The 16,212-nt window shown below is 56.1% G+C and overlaps 6 protein-coding genes across 6 annotated transcripts; 4 read left to right on the top strand and 2 right to left on the bottom strand.

Annotated features, from left to right (window-relative positions):
- Positions 1-210: 210 nt before the first annotated feature.
- On the top strand, positions 211-3,641 carry MONBRDRAFT_33765 (uncharacterized protein; the record flags this gene model as incomplete). Its single annotated transcript, XM_001748618.1, has 15 exons — positions 211-421; positions 670-739; positions 885-952; positions 1,087-1,216; positions 1,320-1,359; positions 1,442-1,515; positions 1,635-1,861; positions 1,984-2,053; positions 2,168-2,293; positions 2,399-2,429; positions 2,513-2,618; positions 2,712-2,797; positions 2,919-2,999; positions 3,110-3,189; positions 3,516-3,641. The coding sequence occupies exons 1-15, from the start codon at positions 252-254 to the stop codon at positions 3,639-3,641; spliced, it is 1,485 nt and encodes a 494-aa protein (XP_001748670.1). The 5' UTR covers positions 211-251.
- Positions 3,642-3,955: 314 nt separating this feature from the next.
- On the top strand, positions 3,956-6,464 carry MONBRDRAFT_10818 (uncharacterized protein; the record flags this gene model as incomplete). The annotated part of the gene is made up of 5 exons (XM_001748617.1): positions 3,956-4,371; positions 4,679-4,800; positions 4,917-5,356; positions 5,502-5,580; positions 5,743-6,464. 5 exons carry the CDS (start codon positions 3,956-3,958, stop codon positions 6,462-6,464), a joined length of 1,779 nt encoding a protein of 592 aa, XP_001748669.1.
- A 479-nt stretch (positions 6,465-6,943) lies between these two features.
- On the top strand, positions 6,944-9,029 carry MONBRDRAFT_38377 (uncharacterized protein; the record flags this gene model as incomplete). Its single annotated transcript, XM_001748616.1, has 4 exons — positions 6,944-7,600; positions 7,754-8,213; positions 8,500-8,702; positions 8,799-9,029. The coding sequence occupies 4 exons, from the start codon at positions 6,944-6,946 to the stop codon at positions 8,907-8,909; spliced, it is 1,431 nt and encodes a 476-aa protein (XP_001748668.1). The 3' UTR covers positions 8,910-9,029.
- A 394-nt stretch (positions 9,030-9,423) lies between these two features.
- MONBRDRAFT_10816 (uncharacterized protein) lies at positions 9,424-10,658 on the bottom strand (the record flags this gene model as incomplete). The annotated part of the gene is made up of 3 exons (XM_001748549.1): positions 9,424-10,176; positions 10,301-10,463; positions 10,570-10,658. 3 exons carry the CDS (start codon positions 10,656-10,658, stop codon positions 9,424-9,426), a joined length of 1,005 nt encoding a protein of 334 aa, XP_001748601.1.
- A 928-nt stretch (positions 10,659-11,586) lies between these two features.
- MONBRDRAFT_33763 (uncharacterized protein) lies at positions 11,587-13,092 on the top strand. The gene is made up of 4 exons (XM_001748615.1): positions 11,587-12,277; positions 12,370-12,469; positions 12,627-12,671; positions 12,773-13,092. The coding sequence occupies exons 1-4, from the start codon at positions 11,994-11,996 to the stop codon at positions 12,887-12,889; spliced, it is 546 nt and encodes a 181-aa protein (XP_001748667.1). The 5' UTR covers positions 11,587-11,993; the 3' UTR covers positions 12,890-13,092.
- A 550-nt stretch (positions 13,093-13,642) lies between these two features.
- MONBRDRAFT_10814 (uncharacterized protein) lies at positions 13,643-14,438 on the bottom strand (the record flags this gene model as incomplete). Its single annotated transcript, XM_001748548.1, has 2 exons — positions 13,643-14,005; positions 14,289-14,438. 2 exons carry the CDS (start codon positions 14,436-14,438, stop codon positions 13,643-13,645), a joined length of 513 nt encoding a protein of 170 aa, XP_001748600.1.
- Between the last annotated feature and the right edge of the window lie 1,774 nt (positions 14,439-16,212).

Raw genomic sequence — 16,212 nt, 5'->3', positions numbered from 1 at the left:
GCGAGGAAGAACGGGCGCACGGCGTCAAGTCCCCCGCTTCGGATTCAGCTGGAGCTGCCTGGAAAAAGGGACTCTTGTCGCACTCTTTACCACAGGTGGTAAAACTGCACTTAAAAACAGCTCTCAAGACTCACTCACTGCATTCGCGTTCTAAAGGATTGTAGTGTTTAGAACAACTGTTGTTAACATGGCGCACATTTGCTTCTCACTCGCTCGCTCTCTCTCTCACACACACACACGCGAACGACGAGATGGCGACTTCGCTGCGGGCGATGGGCAGCTGGGGCTCGCTGGCAGCGGCTGGCGCGCGGATGGCCACGCTGGGGGCGGGTGTACGACAGGGTGGTGTGGGTATGCAGGTGCAGGTGCAGGTGCGCGGTTTGGCTGCTCTTGCTCTTCGCCCAACGAATGTTGTCCGCGGGTAAGAACAGCTCGTCGCGCCTTGCTCTGATGAGCTTTCCAGGCGACCCCTTCTCCTTGGCGCGGCCCTTGTGCTCTTGAAGCACACTGTGCTGGATCGCGCGCGGGCGCTCGTTCTTCTTTGCCGAGTGACAATGCACGCAAGAGCACACGGAGACGTTGTTGGGCGCCTCTGCGGGCTCTTGCCTTCTCTTCTTCTCATGGGTTGACCTTGCGCCTTCTTGCCTCTTTTGTCCGACCTGGTCATAGGTGCCGCTGCGCCTCGACAGCTGGCCAAAGCTCACAAGCCTCGGCCGAGCCCGACTTGAATCGCAAGCAGGTGTGCACATCCTTTGAGTCTTGCCCCGCAGCCGTACCGGTCTCCGAAAGGGCCGGTCATGCCTGAAGAAATCCAGCCCCGCCCCCTGCACGTGTTCTCATGTCACAGCTCTTCCCTTGCCGCCCCGCTCCGCCCTGGGTGATAGATTGACAGCTTGTTGGCACAGGCACGGACCGATGCAGAACGTCGCGAGCTCATTTCTGAACTGTACATGTGCGTTTGCCTCTCTCTTTCTCTCTCAGCGCTGCCATCCTGCCTCGAAGCACGCCAGAGCACCCCAATCTCACGTGTGGTGTTGCCCCACTCCACTCGGTCGCTTCTTTGCCCACTTTTGCTTTGTTAACCAGTGTCATCCACGGTGCCAAAAACGGTGTACCCGTCGATGCATACGAGCAGCTCTCAGACGATAAACTTCGCCGTGAGCTGCGCTACCTCATGCCCGATCCCCGTGTCCCCAACACGGCACAGGCCCTGACGGTATGGATATCAACGTGATTCCTGGCATTTTCATCTCAAGGCATCCCGCTGCGCAAAGCTCCCTGTTGTGTCTGACCCCGCCGCCTTACTTGTCTCAACATAGCGCAAGCCACGCTTCGAGTCCCTGCCCGATGACCACCCTCGTACGTCCCAGTCATGCTCAAAAGGGTAGATACCGTGCGTCATCCACGGCTCACCCCGCTCTGCCTCTCCGCCGTCATCCAGTGCGCGACCCCACAGCGCGTCCTGATTCCCAGGCCTACTTTACTGGCAACTCAGTCTATTATGACCTCCTCCAAGTCGGTGACTTGCTGACCGCCATCGCTTGCAGCATCGGCATTGCACGCCCAGGCGAAACTTGGGCTTTCATCAGTCTTTAGATTTCGCTTCTTTGCTCATTTTACCGTGTCGTGTTTAGAACATGGATGACATGCTTGAGGCCCTGGACAGTGAAGACGCCCGCGCGGCCGATGCTGCTGCGCGCGCCGTCCTCAGCAAAAAGGATCAGGATATCATCGATGCCAAGCCTGACATTACCGCCGAGGCCGCCACTACCAACGAGGCCGCTTCTGCCGAGTCGGATAAGACGGCAGCGCAGGCCCACTCGGAGGACGGCGAAGAGGAGCCGCAGAGTTACATCGACCGGTGTGTGCCCAATTTACGCCTGCTGTCATCGCCTGCACACGTGCCTCGGAATCGAACGACGTTCTGGCAACAATATGTGTCAACTCACCAAACCCTTTGCACCGCCTGTTACTCTGGCTCAGATCGGATGTCACCTGGCTCAAGCGCGGTGAGCTCGAGGCCATGATTGGCTCCCCACTTCGCATCCTTCAGGTGAGACAGCCTGTCGTTCATCTCAACTCAGCAAGACAAGCTAGGCTGCCGTGCTGCCCCCTCGACATGACCTTAATCTGGCATGGCTTGTGGTTCCGTTTCTTCTCTTGCTAGTATCGTGAGATTATTTCGCGTCTTCATCGCCTCCGCGACCACCCGCTGGCATACTTGATTGAGCGCCAGCTCTCCGAGTTTATGCGTTTTACCTCACGCTCCAAGCCCACGGATCGCAAGAAGATTGTATGTCCTGTGTTTGCCTGCTGCACGCTGGGGCTGTTCGTTTTGCTTGCCGGCGCCTAATTTTGCTTTGTTCGCTTCTCTGGCCCGGCTTGGTGCACGCGGAAGATCGACGACCTGGGTCGTGCCTATGCGACGGGTAAGCGCGTCATGATTTCCTTGCATTCGTGCATCGACATTCCGTGCTCATGTGCGCACTTCTCGTGATCGGTCTTCCCTCAGGTCGCCGCAAGGATGCCGTGGCACGAGTGTGGGTTTGGCCTGGCACGGGCCAGTTCAAGGTGAACCGCCGCACGCTGGCCGACTATTTCGGCACAGACGACGCCAAGTATGTTGAGTGGGCTTGTCATGGCAAAGCGTTCACAATGAGACTTGTGCGTTTGCTCACGAGAAGCAACCGTGGTGTGATGGATGATGACAGGGTTCATGCGCTCCAACCCTTTGCTGCACTGAATATCCTCGGCGATTATGACATCATGTGCACTGTCAAGGGTGGTGGCTACACGGGTATGCGCCATTGGGCTTTTGGCGTCCAGGATGCGAGGCTGGTGGAGATTTTGTGTATTTTTGCTTTTTTTGATCACTCTTTCTCACCCCTGTCTCAACCCTTTGGCCTGTCATACCTTAGGACAAGCCGGTGCCATCCGCCTGGGCATCAGTCGCTGCCTGGAAACCTTGAACCCCGAGTTTCGTCCCATTTTGAAGAAGGGTAAGCACGTGCACCGTGTTGGCACGGGTGTTGAGTTTAAATTCTTTTTTTTTAATGCTGTGTGCTGTCTCGTCCTCATTCATTGATGCACGGGGGTCATGGGTATTTAGGTGGCTTCCTGACTCGTGATGCGCGCGTCGTCGAACGCAAGAAACCTGGTCAAAAGAAGGCTCGCCGCAAATTCCAATGGGTCAAGCGATAGGCCTTTGGCTTCTTCTTGCCGTTTTTTTTCTTTTCTTCTCTTGTCTTGTCTCTTCAGCGTCCTGAGACAATCACTTCTTCTTTTTAATTTCCTTCAATTCCAGCTTCTCGTCCTTTCTCCATGGCCAACCCCTCTTTCTGTTGGCTGACCTCTTCCCTCTCATCCTTGCTCATTTGACAGTGGTGTGGGCAATGCGACCCATCATTGCCACGCTGTTGTCCCAACAATCGAAACATGCCCATCCAACTCCTCATATTCTCCCATCTCCGTCCTTGCTGCATCTTCCTTGCCCTCCATGACCGTCTTGCGCCAAGACCGAGACCGAGACCGACACAAAGACAGAGACCGACACCAAGACAGAGACCGAGACCGAGACCGAGACCGAGACCGAGACTGAGACAGAGACAGAGAGACAGAATGAATTGGTTTGGTCGGTTTGAGAAAGAGAGAAATAAAGAGCAAAGACACAAAGGAAAAGCACAAGAGACAGAGACAGACCGCATGCATTTAATTTCAACAACACCTCTCGTTTCTTAACACACCTCTTTTTCATTTTTTTTTTCTTGTGTGTGTGTGTGGAACGACAGTCGACGATCAGCAGGAAACGGCATCGCCCTCGCTGCCACTGTCGCCTGTTGACCCAACTGTGTGTTGGTGGGCGGGCGGTTGTAGACTGATACACAGCAGGTGTATAGGAAATACCGGCTTGCTGTCCTTGCGTGGGGTTTGAATCGTTTGGATCGGACCAGCGGCCATGGACTCGGACCGCGAAGAGACGTTGGCAGTGGAGGTTGGACCAGAGGGACAGGACCAGGACGATGACGTCTACGTGCCCGTTAAAAAGCGAAAGGAAATGATGCAGGCTCAGCGCCTGGCTCGGCGCAAGCAGCCCACGCTCGAGGAGAAGGCGCGCGAGGAGCGTCGCCGCCAGCAAGAGGCCGAGCAGGGGGCTCGTGAGGGACCTGCAGCTGGCATCTCTCTCATGGAGGCTCACGAAAAGCTCAAGCGCGCACAAGGCCCGCGCGTCGAGTCGGAACTGGACATTCAGCTCAAGCAGGAGGAGGAAATCCTTCGCAACATTCGCCACGCCAAGGAGCTCAAGTCCGTCGAGGAGTTGGCCAAGGGTATTTCCTACACAGAACCGCTCAAAACCTCTTGGCGCCCTCCTCGGTACGTCCCGTAAACCGCTTCACGCCGTTCAGCCGCTGCATTGCCTTGCGTGTGCGCACGGTTTGCTGGCCTCCAATTTGCTAGCTCATTTTCTGGCGTGACGCTGGTTGCCCTTGTTTAGCTATCTTCGCGACTTGCCTCAGGAGCAGCACGACAAATTCCGAGCGAGAAAGCACATGGAACTTGAAGGTGAGCCCCTGCCATCTGTTGAATCTGCCCACGCAGTGCTGCGCTTCCTCTCCGCGCTGGACTCTCTTACTCATCTCGACACGATGCATAATGGGCTCTTTGGTCCGTCACAATCAAGGCGACAATATTCCCCCACCTGTGCGCCGCTTTCAAGACTTGAAGCTTGCCCCGCCCATTCAGCGGCTTTTGGACGCCAAGGGTATTGTCAAACCAACTCCAATTCAGATGCAAGGTTTGTCGGTCCTCGCTTGCATTTGCCTGGGGCCACCGTGTGGAGTGGCAACTCAAAAAGGGCTGGCCTAATAAACCTCGCTTCATCATTTTGCATTCTCTTCTGGGGTTGTGGTCTTTGATAGGCGTGCCCGTGGCTTTGTCGGGACGTGATATGATCGGGATTGCATTCACGGGGTCTGGCAAAACTCTGGCCTTCTCCCTCCCCGCTCTCATGCTGGCCCTGGACCAGGAGATCAAGATGCCTTTTGTGGGGGGCGAGGGCCCCTTTGCCATCATCATGGCTCCCAGTCGCGAGCTCGCCCGCCAGACCTATGACGTTTTGATAGAATTTACCGATGCCCTGGCGAAGGAGGGCTATCCCCAGCTGGGCATCATGCTCTGCATTGGTGGCTTGTCGATGCAAGAGGTGATGGAGCGTTGCCAAAACGGTGTACACATTGCCGTCTGCACTCCAGGTCGCCTCATTGATGTCCTCGGCAAGAAGCGGATCACCCTGGACGTGTGCCGGTACTTTTGCCTGGACGAGGCCGATCGCATGGTAGACATGGGCTTTGAAGATGACGTATGTTCAAAGTGTTTTGCCTGCGTTGACGCTGGGAATCGTGGGGCTGGCTTAACTTGTTCGTTGACCGCTGAATAAAAGGTAATGACCCCTGCCAGAGCTCATGTTTGGCACTGCCTACTGTTGTGCCATGCTATGCCCGCAGATTCGAACCATCTTTTCATACTTCAAGGGGCAGCGACAGACGCTACTCTTTAGTGCTACCATGCCTACCAAGGTTAAAGGTGCGTTCAACACACCGGGGTGGAACCGTGCTGTGTGACATTTGCGCCTGCCGGCCCCAGTCTGCAACCACTCGAGAATGACCTCTTCATCATCAGATTTCAGATCCGGCTCACCATGGCTCCGACTTTTGTGCACCCGGTGGCCGTTTCTTTTTCGCATAGACTTTGCCGCCAGTGCCTTGGTCAAGCCGGTGACAGTGAATGTTGGTGGCCGAGCGGGTGCGGCTTCGTTGGATGTGATCCAGGAGGTGGAGTATGTCAACCCCGACTCGCGCGTGGTGTATTTGCTCGAGTGTCTGCAGAAAACACCACCGCCCGTGATGATTTTCTCGGAGAAGAAGCAGGACGTGGATGACATCCATGAATATCTTCTGCTCAAGGGCGTCCATGCCGCGGCCATTCACGGCAGCAAGGACCAGGAGGAGCGTGACATGGCCGTCAAGGGTTTCAAAGAAGGCCGCAAGGATGTCTTGGTGGCAACAGATATTGCTTCCAAGGGCCTTGACTTCCCAGACATCAAGCATGTCATTAACTTTGACATGCCCGAGGAGCTGGAAAACTACGTGCATCGTATCGGTCGTACTGGGCGGTCCGGCAAGACGGGTCTGGCCACCACCTTTGTGTCCGACATGGTGCCGATGACGACACTCCTTGATCTCAAGTATCTGCTCAAGGAGGCGCGCCAACGCATCCCACCCTTTTTGCGCAAACTCAAGTCGGAGCACGAGCGCTTTCTGGGTACCGGCAATGTCCAAGGTTGCAGCTACTGTGGTGGCCCAGGACATCGTATCACAGAGTGCCCCAAGCTCAGCAATGTCCAGCAGCAGAAGACGCGCGACATTACCTATGGTTCGGACTTTTTGAACGGTGGTGACAATTGGTAGAGCAGTTTCAGCTGGATCTGCAACGACAGCGGATGGCGGGATTTTTTTTTTTTTTTTTTTTTTTGCCTTTGAAGCACATGATGAGCCAAGCACAATCGACACGTGTGCATCACTGAATGCGTTTCTCTCACAAGATCATGGGCCTGGGAAGGCTTTGTCCATAGCCCTCTCGTTCTGCATGTCTAGTTGAACAGCGTCCCGCGGGCAGTCAATTACATTCGGATTCATATTATGTTTTTCAGAATCTCCACACACATCAAAAATGCATTTTTCTCTCTCTTCTTCTCACAGAGAGAGAGAGAGAGAGAGAGAGAGGAAAAAAAAAAAAAAAAAAAAAAAACACCCGACATCATCTCAAGCGACGACGGCGGTGGCGCGCGTTCTTCAAGCATCTCTTCGAGGCGATCATCGCTGGGAAGGAGGTGTCAATGACTGAACACGAGGACGAGGTTGAGCTGGACGAGGAAGAAACTGCCACCATGCCGTTGCTCTCCGAGCCGGCCACAAAGGAGGCGCGCCGGCGCGAGGGGAGCTGGGACGTGTATGTGCTTTGGGTGCTGGCGGCGGGACTCGGCGCCTATGCCATTTATGCAGGCTCCATTCTGCTGCTGGCCACGGCTGTGACCGTGTCCTATCTCATGCTTACAACCATGCTCATGTGGACTGCCTGGATGGCCGTGGTTCTGCTTGCCCTGCTCATTGCTCTCTCATCCTTGTTCATCATGGTCCCAGCCGCGTTTCTGCCAGGCCAACCCCACACTCAAGAGGTTTGTGTGTGCCTGATGAGTGCTGCCGATCAACTCTCCGAGCCCGCGTTGTCTAGGCCAGTTGTGTTGGCTCCATCCCTCATTGATGTGCACCGGGCGCTTGTACTTTGTGCTTCCGAGCAGCCGGCGTTGCGCGACACGGTTGCGGTGGGCTTGATTTTGGCATTCTTGCTGCACTGGACGTGCTGGCCACACGCACACCCGGCCATGGTGGTGGTGGACATTATTCTAGCAATCGTTTTTGCGGGCTTGGCGTTTTTGACCATGACGGTTCGCGGATTCATCGGCAAAACGGTACGTTCGTCACGGGCGAGCTCTCAAGTGGACTGCGGCAGTGGCTTCGTCGCGCTCGGGACCCCTCGTCCGCCCGTAAGTTTGACGGCCGGTGATGGGTGTGCCTAGGTTGTGCGAATGCTGCTTTTGCCTGCCACAGGCATGCTGGATGAAACCATCGTCACGGCTGATGGTCGGCGAGTTCAAGCTCGCCAAGCCTGTCTCTCATTGCGACGCCGGTTTTTCGAGGCTGACCGCCACGGTGCAACCCAGTGGTCGAATGTGGTGGTTGCCGATGGGCGTGGTGTTCGCTTGGACGCGGCGTTTTATCAACACCCACGACAACTCCAGCACGCAGCACCTGATCGTCGTTGGATCTTGTACATGGGAGGCAACGGCGAAGTATATGAGTTCAACTTGGCCATCATGGAGGAGCTTGCGCAGACCTTGGGCGTCAATGTCTTTCTTTACAACTACCGAGGTGTAGCGTTCAGTGATGGGGAGGCGACCTCGGGAGAGGACCTGGTGAATGACGCCATGTTGATTCTTACATACCTAGAGGAGCAGCTTGCCGCCAATCCACGTCACGTGCTACTCCTGGGACGCAGCATTGGCGGTGGCATTGGTACTTTGGCGCGAGCATGCCACTCGCCCCAAGGGCCAATTGTCTCGGATCGCTCCTTTGCCTCGCTACCAGACGCAGCCTTCAGTACGTGAACCCATTATTAATGTGCCGCGGCAGTCTTTATCAAAGTCGGCTTCTTGCTCGTCCTGCTTCATCGGTGGCTTACGTCTGATGCGTGGTCATCCAGGCATTTTAGCACTGATTGCTGGCCGTGTGACCAAGGAATACGTCAAGATTCCGCGTTTTGTTGCCCGCGGTCTTCTGGCCTCGGTTTTCAAGGGTGCGCTTGTCCCGTCTTCGTCTGGTCATAAAGGAGGCAACTAGACAGCCATTTCCCTCACTTTTCGTTGATGCATCCCTTGATGCGCAGGCCGTTTGGATGCTGCTGGAGCCTGGCCGGCGTTGCAGGGCAAGAAGATGCTCATATATCACGATGATGATGAGATTATTCACTACGATCGTGCATCCTTGCACAAGCGGCTGCTGGGTGCCAATGCTTTGGGGGACACCGTGGTGGTGCGTCTCACGCGCGCCGACGAAGAGGTGGTTGACTTTCATAACACTCCTCTCAAGGTGGGTCCTCCAGCTGCTGCTGCTGCTGCTGCTATTGGTACTCTCTAAAATTCTTTACTTTTGATGGCTTGCAACCTCACATCCAACTCTGCGCAGGTGTTTGCGGAATATCCCGACATTATCAAGGAGTGGCGTGCCATGCTCAGTTTGGATGGTGCACCGGTTGCGGAATCCAGCAGTGTTACTGTGACAGGGGCGAGTGCGTGAGGTGCACGCGGGGCGTGCCGAGGAGTAAAAATCTGATGGCCTTGCAAGTTGTTTGTTCATTTGTGTTCTGTTCGAGTGAGTGGGGTTTCCATCCCAAAAAATCGACGCACGGGACGAATGTATAGCAGGCATGAAAATTAAAAGAATTGCAACACACGAGCTTCATCGTCTCTGCCAATCGTGCCCATGAAGTCGATGCAAAAGCGGGCGATGAAGGAGGAAGAACAAAGAAGAGCGGAGCCTGAGCAGGCAGGACAAACGGTCGGACAAACATGCGCGTCAGATGATCATTCGACCAACCACGTCAGCTCCATTTTCGCTGTGATGGTTCTTTACTTCCCCGTCAAAGAAAGGGAGCTGGGCTAAACAGGCTGCGCTGCAGCCGTGCTTGGCAGTGCACAGGGGTCACTGGTCACAAACAGAAAAAAACACCATCCACCAGCCAGTTGACCGCCATTAAGCAGGCACGCCCAGAGCACATCAAGGCAAGAGGGAGAAAAAAACAGGGGGGGTGTCACGAGGACTGGGAGATGGCAGGTAGTTTGTCGAGTTTATTGCCGGCAAAGGCGGGTTTGGTTGGAAGGTTCTCTGGAGTGCCAATGCTGCGGCCCGACTTTGGGCGGCGACGCCCTGCAGACGCGGTGCGGGGTTTGTCCAACGCCACTGGAGGTGCGGGGTGGTGGGCGGTCGCAAGGGTTTGGGAGGACGGCCTCGAGGTTGAGGCAGACTTGATACGCCGGGATTTGGCGTCTCTGGGGGGTGAGCCGTTGCGCGAGGTCGCCGAGGTCGCCGAGTGCTGGCGGGTTTGGCTGCTGGCGCTGGTAGGTTTGCTACTAGGGCGTGTGTGCGGATGTGCTTGTGGGGCGTGGTCTGGGCGGTGGGGCGCAGGTGTGTGATTAGCGGTGGTTTCAGCAGTGCCGGCTGTCTCGAGGCGACGATGTAGACTGATGGCCTTGGCATCCGGGGCTCGCGTGGTCGCGGGGGGTACGGGGCGCACACGGGTGCTGTTGCTGCCCGATTTGGGACGGGCCGTGTTCTGTTGCGCCACAAAGCGCGCCTTGGCAGTTGTGCGGGCACTCTGGCGAAGGGCCATCAGGCGGCGGCGGTCAGTCTGTTCAATGTCTTCCAGCTCGCTGGGGGATATGATTGTCATGTTTCCAGGAGCCCAGGTGTCAATGTCTGCGGGTGGGCAGGAAGCCCCTGGGAGCCAGCTATCTGATGCGAGGTCTTCTGCACTCTCTCCGGGATCCACGTTGACAAAGTTGGTCTGCTCAACGAGAGGGCGGGGTCAAGTGTGTTTCGCGTGTCAGCTCGCGATGCAGCCCAAAATTCCATGGACGGGGCGTTCGGGGAAGAACCAGCGGGGTGGAGAAGCGTCAGGAAAGCTTTACCTCAATGACAAACTTCATCATGTTGGCGGCTTCGGCCACGGCGTGTTTTTTGACGTTGCGATCGACGACAAGCTCATCAATCTGGTGCTCCACGCGCTGCCACACCAGGCCAAGGAGAGAGGAGATGCTTTGCTGCATGGTATCTTGGGTTTGCAAGGAGCGCCTAGAGAAGGAGCACCCAGCCGGAAATCGAGGCCGGCAATGGTGAGCGCGAGTGCTGTGGCAGGGACGGGCAGGGACGGGGAAATTCAAGTCACCACCGGTCGCACCAAGTGGTTTGGTCAACGGGCTGGGGTGGAGCATCGCCCTGGTCCCGCATTGAGGAGGGGCGTGTGCCTCCAGCTTTCTTCTTGCTCATGCTGCGCGGTGTGTGGCCAGCGAGAGCGACGGAGAATCAAATGGACCAACAAGGGGAGGGGTCTCAGCGTGTGGCCAAGGGCTAAACTGGTGGCACGGGCAGGCGACGTGGGCACGCGGGCGGGCGTTCCGGTTGTCAGCCGTGGGACGGCTGCATTGACTCCCGCCCCCCGCCGCGCGCGTGAGCTGCCTCTTTTGAAGAGCCTTTTGCTCGCCGACGTCCCGATCGACTGTTCAGCTGGGAGGTTTGCAGCTTTCCTATCACGGCGACAAACGGGTGTCTGGACCAAATGCTCAGCAAGGGGCGTGTCTTTGCTCCGTGGCGGTTTTGCCTTGGCTTTGATCAGGGCTTGATGCGCTGCCGTTTGATCAGTTGCAGGCACACAAACGACGCGCGCGCACACAGACACACAGACACACAGACACACACTCGCGAGCGCGCGCGCTCTCTCTCTCGGTTGTCGTCGTTCTGCGTAAAATCAGAGGAATGACTGGATTTGGGTTGAGATCCAGAGATACGTGGCAGATGCGAGATTTTATAAAGGACAGTGACGTGCTAAAATCAGAGAAAGGTATTAATCTGGCTTTCATTGGAGAGACATCAGTTCAACAAAAGGCCTTCGTTTCGACAAAAAGCGACCCAAGGCCGTGTCGTCAAGTCGAGTTTTTCTGCATAAATTCAAATAGTTCAACCCGCAATTTTCCACGCTCTGACAATTCACAAAATCACAAGTGTCTGTGATTCGGGTAGACAATGGCCTCCGCGCCTCTCTCGTCGTTGCGCGCTCGCTCTCTCTCTCTCTCTCCGTCGGCGTCAGCGCTCGACGACGACGACGACGGAGACTGCGACGGCGGCCGTGGCTCCTCACCTTCTTCGCTTGGAACTGATCAAACGGCAGCGGATACCATTGAGCGCGGCGGGGAAGATTCTGGCTTGGAGCGAGGAGGCGCGGGTTTGGGGGACGTGGATCCGCTGCCCTCGGCATCGTTTTTGGCAGCCTACGCGGCGGCGCGGACACGCAAGCAGCACCAGCTTCAGCAGGCGTCGGCCGCCACGCCAAGCCGATCGCGTCTGCATCGACTTCGTGCCGGGTATCGCGCGGCTCGAACGGCCGTGTCGCAAGCCTTGTCCAACGTCACCGGTGGCCCAAGCCCTCACGCAGCCAGTCACGCCGTGTCTGTTCACGCAGGCAGGAACGAGTCCTCCGAGTCTGCCGATTGCTGTCGTCGGTCCCGGGTGGCTCGTGCACCCATCTCTGGACGCACCTCTGGCACAGCTAACATCTTGCCTCCGCCACATTTGTGCAGCGCCGCGTCTCCATTTTCAACCGAAGCCATGGCCGGCGGTGCGGCTGCTGCCGGCGAGCGCATGGCGCCGCTCTTTCTCCAATGCGTTGACCACATTGGAATCCAAACGGCCAATGTGAGCCGGACTGTTGACTTTTACAAGACCATTCTGGGTTGTGATCACAAATACAGCAGCGAAGTGGATTTTGGTTTCGATCCTGCGCTCATGACCTGTCCAGGCAACAACAGTGGCGTTGCCCTCTGTCCGGGCTCCTCACGCGGTCTTTCCTACATTGCCTTTCGCGTCTCCGAGCATGGCTTTGCTCATGCCCAGTACGGCCGGCTGGCTCTCCTGCTTGATCACAGTTGCTATGGCCCGAGAGCGCACACGGGCATTACTCACTGCCACCATTTCTCGTCCACAGAAAGCTGCTCAAGGCGCGAAACATCCCGTTCAAGCTCAAGGGCAAACACACCATGCAAGGCCTCATCTTCACTGATCCCATCAACGGCTATCAAATTTGGGTTGGTGGCCGCTTCTCCTCGCTGGTGGCCTCAATGCACGGGGCACATGATCTTGTGTGGTCATCTCTCTTGCCCGGGCCCATGCCCCATGCCCTGGCATTGCCCCGCCTTGATCGGCCACGACGCACTTTTGATGGGTTGCTTTGATCTGCTTTAGCTCACCTGTTGGCCAAAGAGCAAGACCTCCCACGCAACCCGCCAGGTTGGTCTCATTTGGCGGGGGGCAGCAGTTTGTAAATCGCCGTCGTCCTTCGCGCCGCCCCTCATCCCAGGTTGTCGTGCTGGCTGCATTGGATGGGCTAGATTCCCCGCTCCGCTATTCGCAAGGTGGCAGCGCGCTCCTTTTTCGGTGGTTTACTCTCGGGAGTGGTCATCACTGCGGCTGTCGCCATTGTAGCCCTGCGCTACGTCGACAAATAGGCTTTTGTTTGTTTTTGTTTTCTCCCGGTCGTCGAAATGAACCGGAATGGGGAGCGAGAGAGGCAAGAGAAGAAAGCTCGAAAGGGTGAGAAAAAAGAATTGGAGAATGTTGAGCAAGGGGTGGTGGTCAGACATACACTGGTCATGTCTCTTATCGTTAGGATGCAGAGCATGAGGGCAACTCAAATCGATTACATGATAACAGCATTCACGCTTGTCGAGCCTCAACTCAACGTGTCAGTCGGCCAAACGCTCTTCCAACTGTGCCACTTGTTCCGAGACGAAAGAGAGATCGACGGGCTCCAAATCTGCCATTAGTCGCTTGGCCCCGCGCAAACACAGTTCCTGTGGTATGCAGTCCGGGCATTTATGAGTCGTGAGTGCACGCAACCCTGTGAAAGTTGAGCTGGCTGTGTGGTGGTGACGAGATTAGGGTGGGTTGTGTTTGAAGGCGGCCACCTCTTTGCTTGTAGAGGGATGGTGATGATGCTATTTGTAAGTGTGTGTGTGTGTGTGTGTGTGTATGTGTGTGTGTGTGTGTGTGTGTGTGTGCGCGCGCGAATAAAGACACGGGCTTACCATGCGCGCACGGGCGTTGCTATGAGAGACGCTCAAGTCTTGAGTGGCTAGCGTCACGGCACGCAGCTGTTCAAACATCTGTGAAGGCGAGACGTCCAAGCAGCACATCAGAAAGAGTCGTGCAAGGCAAGTTCCATGGGAAGAGATACGTTCAAGCGGGAGGCGAAAGGAAGATCAAAATAGAGGATGTGGAAAAGTCACGGGCGCGACACCTACTTCGGGCTTGAGCTGTTCCCCAGCCGCGTAGAGGAGTTTGGTATTGGCGAGCCCGTTGAGGGCGTGGCAAACGGTCGTGTCACGGGAGGTGCCCAGCGAGCGGACGGATCCGGCCAGCTGCTCGGCTTCGTCCAGTTTGCTCGTAACTTCCTCACGTCGGCCACGCATGCGGTGCAGCTTGCTCGAGGCCATGGCAACTTGTCGTTGACAGCGACCAATCACGTCCTGTTCGGTGCGCATCGCGGGGTGGGCTAACAGGTGTTGCAACCTTGCATTGTAATCCTCAATTTGAGCCAGCACGGACTGGCTTTGCTCCATGATCTGCAAGCCGTGAACCACGTCGATTCAGTGCTCGGGTGGATGCGGGCGACGGACATGTACACCCAGGCTGCTGGAGTCGAATTATAATAATATTGACGAACCTCAGCCAGCTGGTGTCGGAGTCGTTCACACTCGGTCAACTGGCGCACATCCTCCTCTAGCTCACCGAGAACCTACGTCGTCAAGTACCCAACAATCAGCGCGGCAAGGGGTGTGAGAGCATATGCATCATGACAGGAGCATGCGGGGGCGGAGCGCCATCTCTCGATTGGATCATTGTTACCTGGAGCTCTTCCGCACGAACTTGCAGCTCAATATCACGCAACTCGCTCGATTCTCGTCGATCCATCCCACGAACACCCCTGCCTCCTCCGATCCCTGCCCCCTGCCCCGTCTCGACTGGCAACCGCCGAATCGACGATCGCGCCGCCATTTGTGTGTGTGTGTGTGTGTGTGTGTGTGTGTGAACGCCAAAACGTCAGCATTTTGACGCCAGTGCTCGTTCTCTCTCTATTTTTGAGTTTCTTTTCCTATTTTTAATTATTTTTTTTTGTTTTTTTTCGAAATTTTTGAGAAAAAAAAAAAAAGAGAGAGAGAGAGTGACGCGCGGTCGTGGCGGTCGTGGAGGCGTACTGGATAGCGGGAGTTGAGGCATAGCTGGAGACGGTTTGGGATGGATGTGTCACTGCAGCTGGCCAAGGATGTGGCAGAGGGTTACCAGGCTTTTGTCGAGGGCTGGGCCTCTGCCGCAGCCACGCCCGAGGCGCTGCATGAGTTGCCCGAGGGTGCGGACGAACCGTGCTGGGTGTACGAGTGGATGCGATTCTATACCATTCAGCTTGGTATCTTGACGGTTCACATGCGCCAGGTATGGCCTTGGACCGATCGATGCGCCTCCCCCCGCCGCCAGGTGTATGGCTTCTGGACATGTGCAATTGCCGCCCACAGACAGGCACAAAGAGCACTGGCTTGACTTGATACCGGCGCGTGTGGTAGGAATGTTGCGAAGATGACAATTGCACGATTATGCGCGCCGACGAACAGACCACCTTCATGTGTGCTGGCGGTCATGCCGTACCGCAGGAGGTGGGATCTGGTGCTCGTCTTTTGCATCTTGGCGGGTGTGACTATTGTGTCGGTCCAGATTCGTGCCCGTGATCTTTGAAAGAGTTTGTTTGGCTCACTCATGTTGATGCGGGTGGGGGCGAACGTTTAGTGCGATGCAGTGTCCTACTGCATGCACTCGTTGGCACAGGCCGAGGCTCTTCTGAGTAGTGAAAAGCATTTTGCCATGCGGTGGGTTGCCCCGAGAGATTGAGCTGCCAGACAAAGGGGGAATTGTTTTGCTTGCACCCGTGGCTCCAAGCGATGCGGTAGTGGTCGTTCTAACGTACGTGTTGTGTCCTGCGCAGGAGCTCCATTGAAAAGAAGGCGGTGCAAGCCCACGTGGCGTCGACGGCTCGGCGTCTCTACCGCATTCTTATCCATTGCAAGGCATACCACCCGTCTGTGCTCGAGGTCGGTGTGGTCCTCGAAGAGCTCTGGCATGCCGTTGATTTTATTTTATGTTTTTTTGATCCCCGCTCACGATGTTCGATGCTGCCGGGCTATCATATCAGGCGTCGGCACCCAAGCTGTGGGCATGTTACCATGCTTTTGTGCGACGCTTTCAACTGGTTCCCACAGACCAGCTACGGGATTAGATGAGGACAACTTGCCAACCTCCTGAAGGGATGCATCCCCACATTTGTTTGAATCTTGCTTTGCAGGGGGTGCTTTGGGCGTTTCGATGCGCCTGCGCATGTGTGTGTGTGTGTCTGTGTATGTGGTGTGTGTGTGTGTGCGTGCGCGCGCGCATGTTTGTCAAAGTTGAGCTTTGCATTTGCCTGTGGTTTGCCCTGGTGCTTATTTTGTATGCCTCGTGTGTTCGTGTGTGTGTGCGTGGGGGCAGGAGGGGTAGGGGGTCAAGTCGAGTAGAAAGGCAAGGTTTGGACAGGCGTGTCAAACAAGCCTCTTCATCTCCTTCAAGCTGAATCATTAAAGAACAGCAGTGCCAGTCCACATCCAGATGTATAACATATACACAGCCAGCCAGCCAGCCAGCTAGTCGGTCAGCCAGCCTGTCAGCCTGCCAGATCAGATAGACAGCCAGCCAGATCAGACACACAGACACAGACACAGACACAGACACAGACACAGACACAGAC

This window comes from Monosiga brevicollis, genomic scaffold, assembly GCF_000002865.3.
Source record: "Monosiga brevicollis MX1 MONBRscaffold_24 genomic scaffold, whole genome shotgun sequence".
In the NCBI taxonomy this organism is placed as follows: domain Eukaryota; class Choanoflagellata; order Craspedida; family Salpingoecidae; genus Monosiga; species Monosiga brevicollis.
This window is presented reverse-complemented; position numbering and strand designations above follow the sequence as displayed.

Excerpts from the sequence above, each read along its gene's own strand:
- MONBRDRAFT_33763 (XM_001748615.1), top strand. The coding sequence starts at position 11,994 with ATGGCCGGCGGTGCGGCTGCTGCCGGCGAGCGCATGGCGCCGCTCTTT. Across the intron at positions 12,278-12,369 it reads CATGGCTTTGCTCATGCCCA|AAAGCTGCTCAAGGCGCGAA; the intron begins GTACGGCCGGCT and ends TCTCGTCCACAG. Across the intron at positions 12,672-12,772 it reads CCTCCCACGCAACCCGCCAG|ATTCCCCGCTCCGCTATTCG; the intron begins GTTGGTCTCATT and ends TGGATGGGCTAG.